This window comes from Rana temporaria, chromosome 5, assembly GCF_905171775.1.
Source record: "Rana temporaria chromosome 5, aRanTem1.1, whole genome shotgun sequence".
NCBI classification, from domain to species: Eukaryota; Metazoa; Chordata; class Amphibia; order Anura; family Ranidae; genus Rana; species Rana temporaria.
This window is the reverse complement of record NC_053493.1, coordinates 352561438-352573499: the sequence shown is the minus strand read 5'-3', so window position 1 is coordinate 352573499 and position 12062 is coordinate 352561438. Positions and strand designations below refer to the sequence as shown.

Sequence of the window (12062 nt, the reverse complement as noted above, 5' to 3'; positions counted from 1 at the left end):
CGGATCTATCCGCTGAAACCGATCCGCGGATCAATTTCAGCGGATCGATTCCTCTCGGTTGTACGCGGCTAACAAGGAACTCAACGAGCAAAACGATGTTTTTTTCGCCCGTCGAGTTCTCTCGGTCGTGTGTACGAGGCTTTAGAATGAAGCCTTCCAGCGGTGAGCTGTCACGGCTGACAAGGTTTCCATCTTCACATGTCTTCCTTCTGTGTTTGCGAACTCTGACCATGCACGCGAAAGCCGCCGTTCCTTTAGAGTGCCTGTGACGTAAACCGGCAGCATTTATAGTATATATATATCTTAAATGGCGCACGTTTAGAAGTTATTTACAGTACCTATAGGTGAAGCCTTATTATAGGCTTACCTATAGGTACAAATAATGCATGGGAGTTTACGCCACTTTAATGTCCATAGTCTGGGCACGTACACTTTAAGTGTCAGTTTAGTTTTACTAGCCCTTTAGATGAATTTTGGAGTCGGAGGGGCATGCTGGAACTTGTTGTTGCTCAGCTTCAGCAGCTGGACCTGAGCTAGACATTTGTATCCTGGTAAGTTTCACAAGGACATATGAATAGATAACTGATATAGAATAAAATCTGCCCAGCAGACAGCAACAGACAGATGATATTTGAGGTGGAATTAAGAGCAATCTCCTGAGTCTTTAGCTCAATGTTAAACTGTCGAGTTCAATATATGTTGAAATTACCAACCATGGGAGATGAATCAGGATTCATCCAATTACACTCCTGCACTGTACACAACATTTCTGTGATAAAGGACACATCCATCTATGGGTCTTCCCTATGATCAGCATGTTAATGAGGGGGATCTGAGAGTTACAGGCATCGCATTAGCTGTGGTATAAGTATTCAAGAACACATTTGGAAAACTGTTACAGCTGGCACATAAAACTTTAAAAAAGATAGACTTGACTTGAATATATTTAGCTATATTACAATAAAACAATGGTATATACAAAAGATTAAAGGATACATAAAAAAACAGCAGCATTGCTAAAGGTGTAAACAGTCTGTACATGCCTGTTAGTAGGCAAAGTAAGGGCTCATGCAGACGGGTGTTCTTCGCAACACATTTCAAACACAGGACAGCAAAATCCTATTGCAATTCATGTAATCAAAGGCAGGCATTTGACCTGCATTACACTTGTAGCATTTCCTTTTCTTGTCAAATGTTAATTTTTCAAATGCAGCAGAATGCATACACGTGGCATGGCAAACGCAGTTTTTCAAAAGAACGCCCATCAACATGAACCCGAGCAGTTAGGCTGTGCTGTAACCAAAAGGCTGGCGATACATTATATCATTTTTCGTATTCAATTTCCTTTAGATTTACCTTGAACTATGTAGTACAAGGGCTTACCTAATTGCACACATATTGAAAGTGTTTAAATTTGATCTCCTATATGATTTTGGTAAATCTAAAGAAAAATTGTACAAGACAGTTGTAGAATGTATGACCAGACTTGGTAAAGTGTGCTTTGGTGTCCAATCTGTTGTCAGAGCCCTAAGAAAGTCCTAGTACTTGTAAGTGGGATGGGGGGCACACAAACACTGCCTGTGCCTTCCACAAATCAGCACTCAACGTCTGAGGGACCCATCACCAGGCCTGAGTGTGGTCAGAAAGGGGGAATATACTTAGGCATGCGCAAATTATGACTGGGAAAACCCATGCACAGGAATTGTGGGAATCTTGGACAGCAGATTGAGGCAGCAGCACAGTAAAGATAAGCGCAGACACCCCCCCAGTTTTCCCACAGCACAGTTTAATCTGATATGTTGCATTTTAAGAGCCTGCTGTAATTCTTTAGCACTTTGGGATTTGTCCAGTCCTGGTCTAGAAATGTAATAGACATACATTTAGTATTGAAATATTGTTTTTTGGCAAACTGATTATTATTATTTTTTAACTAGCTGCTGGATCTTTGGGTGGCTTTAGTTTGTACGTGTCTGAAGTAAGAGACAACTTGCTGGGGAACCTCAGCCAAAACACTTTGAGCGAGGGCTTCCTTGGGAGCCAAAATCAGAAGAGAAGAATTATTGAGAGGCAGAAAGGACAATATAACAATTTATGTTAGTCAAGGTTCACAAAATCCCCTTTCCCCAATCTCTCCGACAATCTAAAACCCATAAACAGGTCATCCTCATTAGCATGAATATGCAGAGAAGTCATGATTCAGTTTTTTGACAGCTTGTGTAGGATAGAAAGCATGATGGTTAAGTATGTATTTCAAGATATCATTCTAATTTGTATACATATTGCCTTTATAAGTATGATGATCAGGTGTTTCAGTGACTTCATGCTTATTTCAGCAGCAGTAGGTTCTGAAGCTGAAGATAGCCAGGCAACTACATTTTTAAAAGAATTGAATTAGAAACTCTTTGTATTTCTTTTCAGCATGAGTTTCCTTTCATCAGAACTTTAAAGCCTAATGCCGCGTACACACGATTGGACATTCCAACAACAAAACCGTGGATTTTTTTTCCCCCCGACGGATATGTTGTCTCAAACTAGTGTTGCATACACACGGTCACACCAAATGTTGTCGGAAATTCCAAACGTCAAGAACGCGGTCATGTACAACACTACGACGAGCCGAGAAAAATTAAAGCGGGAGTTCACTCCAAAAACATTGTTTTAACATTAGATTTGGGCCTAATTACGGGAAGCAGAATCTGGTGTTTTGTTTAAAATCAATGCAGTACTTACCGTTTTAGAGATAGATGTTCTCCGCCGCTTCCGGGTATGGTCTTCGGGACCTGGGCGGTTCCTATTTGATTGACAGCTTCCGACGGTCGCATACAGCGCGTCCAGACAGTTACCGAACGTCGGTGCGGCTCTATAAACGCGCCTGCATACCGACGTTCGGCTACTTTCGGAAACTGGTGACACGCTGGGTATGCGACGGGTCGGAAGGCTGTCAATCAAATAGGAACGCCCAGTCCAGCAGCCCATACCCGGAAGCCACGGAGAACATCTATCTCTTAAAAGGTAAGTACTGCATTGATTTTAAACAAAACACCCGATTCTGCTTCCCGTAATTAGGCCCCAATCCAATGTTAAAAATTAATTTTTTGGGTGAACCTCCACTTTAAGTTCAATGATTTTAAGCATGCGTAGGATTTTTGTGCATCGGAATTGGATACACACAATCAGAATTACTGAACAAGAACTTTTGTGTCAGAAAAATTGAGGAACCAGCACTCAAACATTTGTGTCAGAAATTCTGACCGCAAATGTCGATGGATCCTACACACGGTCGGGAATATCCACCCAAATTCTCACATCGACATTTGTTTTAGATAATCCGACCATGTGTACGTGGCATAAGTGCAACAGAAAAAATTAGCACAAGAGATAACGTATAGTCAGTAGAGGATGTGTTTTTGTGCTGCTTCCTGCATGTATCCCTGCTCATTTCATAGTCTCCCCTCTGATCTGTTATGAGACCCCACATAATTGCAGATACCTGTGGGTGGGCTGTTGTCCGAAGCTCGGTGAGTAGAGTTAGGTTGAGATGTCAGTAGACTCCCCGCCTACCCTCTACACTCCCCTTGTCAACATTCATTTTAATCCTGTGTATTTCTTACACTGAACTTTCTGCTTTGATCACCAACATCCAGTCAAAACCCAGAAACGTCACCAGTGACTTCAGCATGTCAGTCATGCTGAGTTGTAGAGCAGCCAATCCTGGGAGCGTGGAGAAAGGATGAGTGGATCTGAAGTACACAGAATGCCTCTCTCAGGCTTGTGCATGAGATATGTAAATCACCTGTCACTCAAAGCAAGGGGAAGAAACTGACACCTATTTCTCTGCGTGTCGGTTTTTATCTCACTGAAAAAAGTTAAGTGAGGACTGCTCGGAGCCTGGATTAACTCTTCGTGCAAGACTGAGCACAGATGACCTGAGATCCTATACTGTACAAGGTGAAAGCCTTAATTAAAAAAAAATTGGGTTTACATCCACTTTAATCTTCTGATGCATCAGGTATTAATTGAACTAAAGTCCTGTCACAGGCTGTCATCAATATATGATTTTTCCTATCCTTTTTCCTCAGCTGCTCCATTCATTGAAGCCATACTAAAGCTTGTATGAATTGAACAGTATCTATGAATGGAGGAGGACATGTATACATTTGATAGCTCCACCCTAGCTGTAGTATGGCTCCTTTGAATGGAGCAGCTGTGGGGAAAGGGTGGGAATAGTTGGGCTCTCTTGATGCAAGCCTGTAACAGCTTTTAGTGGCTTTTCATGCTTAATAAATGCCTTCATCCGGTTTATTGCAACGCTTTTGCACTCAACTAACCAAACATTTTCAGTATGTTTGCTCCTAAGAAATACAAATGTTTGCAAATTCTGTAAAAATTTTAGAAAAGATGCATTTAAACCTTAACGCTATGTTTTATTGAATCAATTAGGGCCCATTTACTGTATATTTGTGTGGTGCATTTAACGTTCATTAGGTTATGTTACACCCATACACACTCCAGCATGTCCAACAAATTCCTTCTTGCAACGCAACGCCTTAATGTGTGTTGTGGCGCACTACAACAAAGTTGAATTGGGGAAGATGCACAAGAATGCAGTGGGGAAGTTGTGGTGAATGGTACAGCATAAGGGACATGTGTAATGCACAGCACCACAACTCAAAAATGTGATTTGCCCTTAAAGATTTTTTTGTTTAAAGGGGTTGTAAAGGAAAAAGTTTTTTCACCTTAATACATTCTATGCATTAAGGTGAAAACACTTCCGACTATACCGCCCCCCGTTATACTTACCTGACACCTCGAAAGTCCCGCCCTCGCCCCCTGACATCCACTTCGCCGCTCAGCCTAGTCGTTGATTGGCTAGAGCGGATGGATTGAAAGCAGCGCAGCCTTTGGCTGGCGCTGCTGTCAATCACATCCAATGACGCGGCGCGCCAAGGGGTGGGGCCGAGTGATACAGTAAGCGGTTATGGCCACTCGCTGTATCACGGAAGCACGCCCGCAAGGGCTACACACAGTGCGAGGGAGCTTGCATGAATGTGTGGAGTTCTTGCGGGGAGGACCAGAGATAGCCGCTGAGGGACCCCAGAAGACGTGGATCGGGGCCACTCTGTGCAAAACGAGCTGCACAGTGGAGGTAAGTATAACATGTTTGTTATTTAAAAAAAAAATAAAAAAAAATCCTTTACAAACCCTTTAACACAACAACTGACCGAATTCCCACAGCTGGACCAAAGTGAAAATGGTTTATACATGCAATAAACTTTATTTAATTTTCTTTACTTTGCTAATGTATTTACAACAATGGCTGAAACATCTTAAAAGTAGATGGAAACCTTTTAAAATAAAAGGGAAACTTTTTTAGCAGTCATATGACCGGCTGTGTGTGGCTGATGCAGGTAGTGGGCATAAATTATTTTGGGGCGGCAATGACTTGCAGCCATGTATGCCAGTGGGCTGACATCATTGCTCGAGTATCCCTTTCACACTAAGGCGGTTTTAAGGCACTATAGCGCTAAAAAAAAGCACCTGAAAACTGTCTCCCATTCATTTGAATGGGTGTTTTCACACTCGGGCAATGCTTGTGGGACGGTAGAAAAAGTCCTGCAAGCAGCATCTTTGGGGCATGTTTGGAGCGCTTCAAAATCGCCCCTGTCCATTAAAATGAATGGGCAGCGTTTGCAAACCACCTTAAATGCGTGTTCGCCGCAAAACTGGTCTTTTTTTGTTTTTTTAAAGTCACGTTACCTTTACAAAAAGCGCCCGGCTGATGCCCGAAAAAGCATTGCAAAAGCGCTGCTTTAAACAGAGCAAAAATGACAGGCGCTTTAGCATCTGTTTTAGCAGTGCTTCAGTGTGAAAGGGGTCTTAGGATTCAGTGGCGTTGTCAGTGCCTTCTAAAGATAGACACACTCACTGGAGCTTTAAAGCCACATGCTTGGAAAAAGTAAAAAAAAAAAAAAAAAAAGTAAAATTACATTGAGATTTAGTAGAAACTAAAAAACTAGAACATAAAAGCAATGGGAAGACAACATTTAAAAGCCTTTGCCTTTCCTTCTACTTTATAGCTGAACTCTATGTTCAAATGTCTTACAGTATGATCTAGCTACCTTTTCACGCTTTGTCCAATCACAAAAGCAGCCGGGGATACTAAGGTTGAGTGTTTTGATAGGGGCTAAGCTTACATACAAAACTAGAGCCAGTGTCATTTTTAGCTGCAGCACCGGTGTTGGGCAAAGGTAAGTGGATCACATCATGTCTGAAGTTGGGCAAAGGTAAGTGGATCACATCATGTCTGAAGTATATTTAAATAATGGTACTTGGAGTTCATCTTTAATTTAAAAAAGTATTTTTAAGAAAACAATTCACTGACCTGTGCAAACTGCCTGAAAGGCACAAACTGCACAATGTCTCTTATCGCCATCTCTCCAGTGGGTGATCGAAGACCTCCATTATCACCGTCCAGAAACTCCATTGCATTGAAGTCGGCCCCTCCCACGCCAATTATAATGATGGACATTGGAAGCTTGGCAGCATTAACAATGGAATGTCGTGTCTGATCAAGATCTGTTATCACCCCATCAGTGATGATCAGCAGGACAAAGTATTGCTACAAAAGAAAATGAGATTAAATGTCAACATTTTTGAAAACTAAAAGACGGTGATGTTGTATTTGATCAATCATATGTTGCATAGTAGGTGAGGTTGAAAAAAGACACAAGTCCATTAAGTCCAATCTATGTGTGATTATATGTCAGTAATACATTGCATTTCCCTGTATGTTGAGGTTGATCAGGTGCTTATCTAATAGTTTTTTGAAACTATCGATTCTCCCCGCTGAGACCACCACCTATGGAAGGGAATTCCACATCCTTGCCGCTCTTACAGTAAAGAAACCTCTATGTAGTATAAGGTTAAACCTCTTTTCTTCCAAGTAACCACGTGTCTTGTTAAACTCCCGAAAAAGGTTTATCCCTATTGTGGGGTCACCAGTATGGTATTTGTATATTGAAATCATATCCCCTCTCAAGCATCTCTTCTCCAGAGAGAATAAGTTCAGTGCTCGCAAACTTTCCTCATAACCAACATCCTCCAGACCCTTTATTAGCTTTGTTGCCCTTCTTTGTACTCGCTCCATTTCCAGTACATCTTTCCTAAAGACTGGAGCCCAGAACTGGACAGCATACTCCAGGTGAGGTCAGACCAGAGTCTTGTAGATTGGGAAAATTATCATTTTATCTCTGGAGTTAATCCCCTTTTTAATGCATGACAATATTCTGTCTGCTTTGTAAGCAGCAGCTTGGCATTGCATGCTATAGCTGAGCAGCCTATCATCTACTAGGACCCCCAGGTCCTTTCCATCCTAGATTGCATTCATATTTTTGCCACCCAAATGCATTATTTTACATTTTTCTACACTAAACCTCATTTGCCATGTAGTTGCCCTCATTCATTTGTTCAGCTCTTTTTGCAAGGTTTCCACATCCTTCTGAGAAGTTATTGCCCTGCTTAGCTTAGTATGGTCCACAAATACAGAGATTGAACCGTTTAACCCAACCTCCAGGTCGTTTATGAACAAATTAAATAAGGTTCGGTCCCAGCATAGAACCCACTACCCACCCTGACCATTCTGAGCAGTCATTTATCACCACCCTCTGAACTTGCCCTTGTAGCCAGTTTTCAATCTATGTACTCACCCTATGGTCCTCTAGACCTGTGGTTTATTGACCTCACATTTGATAATGCCTGCATAGTTCTGGGTCCAAAACCACTTTGCAGAGTCAGCAGCACAACACCTATTATCTAGTTTTTAGCTGTCAATAAGGGTGGCATCCTGGTAAGAGGTGCATTCTCCCCACTGACCCCAAATTCATTAAAGCAGGGTTTCCTGAGGTGTAAAATTATTTTGATGGTTGCTCTATGATAAAAAGGTTGAGAAAGGATATTCTCGATAGTTAAAGAATATGTAAACCCAACATTTCATATTCCTGATATGTGTCTGCTGTACCATGAAAAAGTATCCAGTTCTCTTTATATTGCTTCCTTTGTATGAAATCCCTGGTGTTTCTGTCAGTCCCTCTGCCTTCCTATTAAAAAACTCACCACACTAAGCAGGTAGAACACACCATGGTCAAGTCTCTAGCTGTGCTGGGAACTCAAACTGCCCCCCCCCCACCCCCTCACACACGTGCACAGCCATTCACTGGGAAGCTCAGTGTGCTGCCGTTTCTCCTCCCCCAGCTCTTATGCAGCTGAGAACAGGGGAAGTATGATCATGTATAAGAAAAAAAAAAAAAAAGGGTATTTATAATGTTTTATATCTATCTATACACACATGTTTTGCCTTTCATTTATTTTTTTAATTAAATGAGTTGTTTTAGAAGGTAAGAGTTCCGCGGGTCCGGCGTCTGTCTGCGGCTTCCGGGGGTCCTCTTCGTCGGGTCCGGTGTCCGTCTGCGGCTTCGGGTGTCCTCTTCGTCGGGTACGGGTCCTTCTGCGGTTTCCGGGGATCCTCTTCGTCGGGTCCGGCGTCCGTCTGCGGCTTCGGGTGTCCTCTTCGTCGGGTACGGGTCCTTCTGCGGCTTCCGGGGGTCCTCTTCGTCGGGTCCGGCGTCCGTCTGCGGCTTCGGGTGTCCTCTTCGTCGGGTACGGGTCCTTCTGCGGCTTCCGGGGGTCCTCTTCGTCGGGTCCGGCATCCGTCTGCGGCTTCGGGTGTCCTCTTCGTCGGGTACGGGTCCTTCTGCGGCTTCCGGGGGTCCTCTTCGTCGGGTCCGGCGTCCGTCTGCGGCTTCGGGTGTCCTCTTCGTCGGGTACGGGTCCTTCTGCGGCTTCCGGGGGTCCTCTTCGTCGGGTCCGGCATCCGTCTGCGGCTTCCTTCCCGCTCGTTTCCCGCGCCGAGTTTGAATACTGCGCCGACATATACCGAGCGCAGTACACTCGTGTATCGTCGGGCAGGCTTGGCAACTCTCGCTCTGACAACCTGTACACTCAGGACGTCAGCGCGAGAGGCGCCGAGACTGCCCGAAGATACACAAGTGTACTGCGCTCGGTATATGCCGGCGCAGTATTAAAACTCGTGGCGGGAAAGCGGGTATCGGCGTATACCGCGCACCCACGATTTTGCCCCGATTTTCAGGGAAAAATAGTGCGCGGTATACGCCGATAAATATGGTACTTTAAAAGGCTCTTGGAAGCTTTATTTTGTGTGTGAATGTAAAGGACAATTTTCACAACAGCACATATGGAGTAAGCAAAGTAAAAAAAAAAAAAAAACATATTACAACTAAAAACAAGCATTTATTGTTCGACTTTGATCAACTAAGCATCCATAAACGTTTACTTACAGAAGCAGTCTTTTGCTGAGTTGCAGCTGCAGCAAATGCAGCGACATGGTTAATAATTGGAGAAAAGTTGGTGGGGCCATACAGTTTAACTTGAGGAAGACAACTGCGGTACGCATCTACTACCCCCTCAATTCCTACAAGAATAAGAAAGAAAATCGATCTTGGTTATAGATACTATAGAGAATAAAATACATGTTGAGTGGAGATTATCTATGGGTTTGCTCTCTAGAAGCTCTGATTGAAGTAGTTCTGTATGGAAGGATTTATTCCCGAGAATTGGAGCCTGCTGTGGCTGCCAACACAGATTCATACACATTACAGTGGAAAAAGAAACTGACTGCAAAGGCCAGTGAAGTGCCGTTACCTGTAACAACCAATCAGCACTGGTCTTTTCTATTTACAGATTTGTTTGGTTCTGTGCTGCACAAAAATGATCTATGCACCACGATACTGAAATGGAACTTCAGCCAACGTTTTAGTTTTTTTTTATGGCATGCAGAAGGGCTGAAAGCTTTGCCAGTTTTATATGGCTGCATGAGTTCCCACTGGGGTGCGAAGTTATCATATGTTATGGGGCACGAAGTTAGCAGACTCAGGCCATCCAAGTCACAGACTTCAATTTTTAATTTTTTTTGGAAGAGTGGGAAAGGTTAGAACTTCGAACACCTTTTTTTTTTTTTTTCGGTTTGTGTCTCCCTCTAGGAAATTCCCCTCACCTCTTGTTGGGTCATTGGGACAAAGAGTATATAAAATACTCAACGTGACCGCAAATAACACTAAAATCCTTGTAGATGTTCCAACCATTCTTCATTCAATCCAAAAAGTATAACCACAAGCTTTGACTGAAGCTCTGATTGCTCTTTCCAGTGTTTTTGGTTAAACAGTTGGCTAACGCTATTTATTTTTGGGTTGTTGTTTATACATCTACATTTTATGAGCTAGCAAGAAACCAGAAACGTAAGTTTTTCATATTTTGTCACAGAACAGTCAATCACATTTGTATAGGCAAGGGATTTCAAGAATTTATAGTATGAATAAACATGTGTTTGAAAGGTTTAACCGCTTCAAGGCCAGGCATTTTTTTGATAATTGTTGGCTACAAAGTTAAAAATTATATATTTTTTTTTAACAGAGTCCCTAGAGAACAAAATGGCGGTCTTTGCAATATTCAAAGTCACACTGTATTTGCGCAGCGGTCTTTCAAACACAATTTTTGGGTAAAAAATACACTTTCATAAATAATAAAAAATAAATAAGAACAGTAAAGTTCTTTTTGTATAATGCAAAAGATGATGTTACGCCAATTAAATAGATACCCAACATTGTCACTCGTGGAATGGTGACAAACTACGGTACTTAAGAATCTCCATAGGCGACGCTTTAAAAAAATGTAACGGTTACCAGTGTAGAGTTCCAGAGAAGGTCTAGTGCTACAATTATTGCTTTTGCTCTAATGATCGCAGCAATACCTCACATGTGGTTTGAACACCGTTTACATTTGCGGTCACAACTTTCGTATGCGTTTGCTTCAGCACATGAGCACGGAGGGATCGGGCACTTTAAATTATTACATTTTTTTGTTTCTTATTTATTTTATTTTTAACTACTAGCCGACCAGCCACCGTCATTATACGGCGGCAGGTCGGCTCTCCTAGGCGAGAGCCCGTAGCTATACGTCCTCTCTTTTAGCCGCCACTAGGGGGCGCGTGCGCGCGCCCCCGACTCCCGTGCGTGTGCCCGGCGGGCGCGATCGCCGCCGGGCACATGCGATCGCTCGGTACAGAGCAGGGAACGGGAGCTGTGTGTGTAAACACACAGCTCTCGGTCCTGTCAGCGGGGGAAATGCTGATCTTCCGTTCATACAATGTATGAACCGAGGATCAGTGTTTCCCCTAGTGAGGCCACCCCCCCACAGTAAGAACACACAGAGGGAACATACTTAACCCCTTCCCCGCCCCCTAGTGTTAACCCATTCCCTGCCAGTGGCATTTTTATAGTAATCCAATGCATTTTTATAGCACTGATCGCTATAAAAATGCCAATGGCCCCAAAAATGTGTCAAAAATGTCCCCCATAATGTCGCAGTACCGAAAAAAAATCGCTGATCGCCGCCATTACTAGTAAAAAAAATATATTAAGAAAAATTACATAAAAATACCCCCTATTTTGTAAACGCTATAACTTTTGCGCAAACCAATCAATAAACGCTTATTGCGATTTTTTTTACGAAAAATAGGTAGAAGAATACGTATCGGCCTAAACTGAGGAAAAAAATTTTTTTTTTATATATTTTTGGGGGATATTTATTATAGCAAAAAGTAAAAAATATTTTTTTTTTCAAAATTGTCGCTCTATTTTTGTTTATAGCGCAAAAAATAAAAACCGCAGAGGTGATCAAATACCACCAAAAGAAAGCTCTATTTGTGGGAAAAAAAGGACGCCAATTTTGTTTGGGAGCCACGTCGCACGACCGCGCAATTGTCAGTTAAAGCGACGCAGTCCATAATCACAAAAAGTACTCTGGTCTTTGGGCAGCAATATGGTCCGGGGGGTAAGTGGTTAAACTGCCACTTTAAAAAAAAAAATTTGATCACTTTTTTAGTCACATGTCAGGTATTTTTTTTTTTTTTGAGGGATCTGGGGTCTACAGGATCAAAAAAAACAAAAACTCCTTTGCACTTAAAAGCATTTAAAACGCCAAGTTTGGCT

General features: G+C 42.5%; 1 protein-coding gene across 1 annotated transcript in view; it reads right to left on the bottom strand.

Annotated features, from left to right (window-relative positions):
• Positions 1-800: 800 nt before the first annotated feature.
• Positions 801-12062, bottom strand: part of CPNE3 (copine 3) — a 92297-nt gene continuing 81035 nt past the window's right edge. Inside the window, exons 14-16 of the mRNA XM_040354582.1 lie at positions 9354-9487; positions 6383-6619; positions 801-2038 (exon numbers count right to left, since the gene is read on the bottom strand). Of these exons, the coding sequence (XP_040210516.1) occupies positions 1931-2038; positions 6383-6619; positions 9354-9487 (479 nt within the window). The 3' untranslated portion in view covers positions 801-1930. The remainder of the gene's footprint in view (positions 2039-6382; positions 6620-9353; positions 9488-12062) is intronic.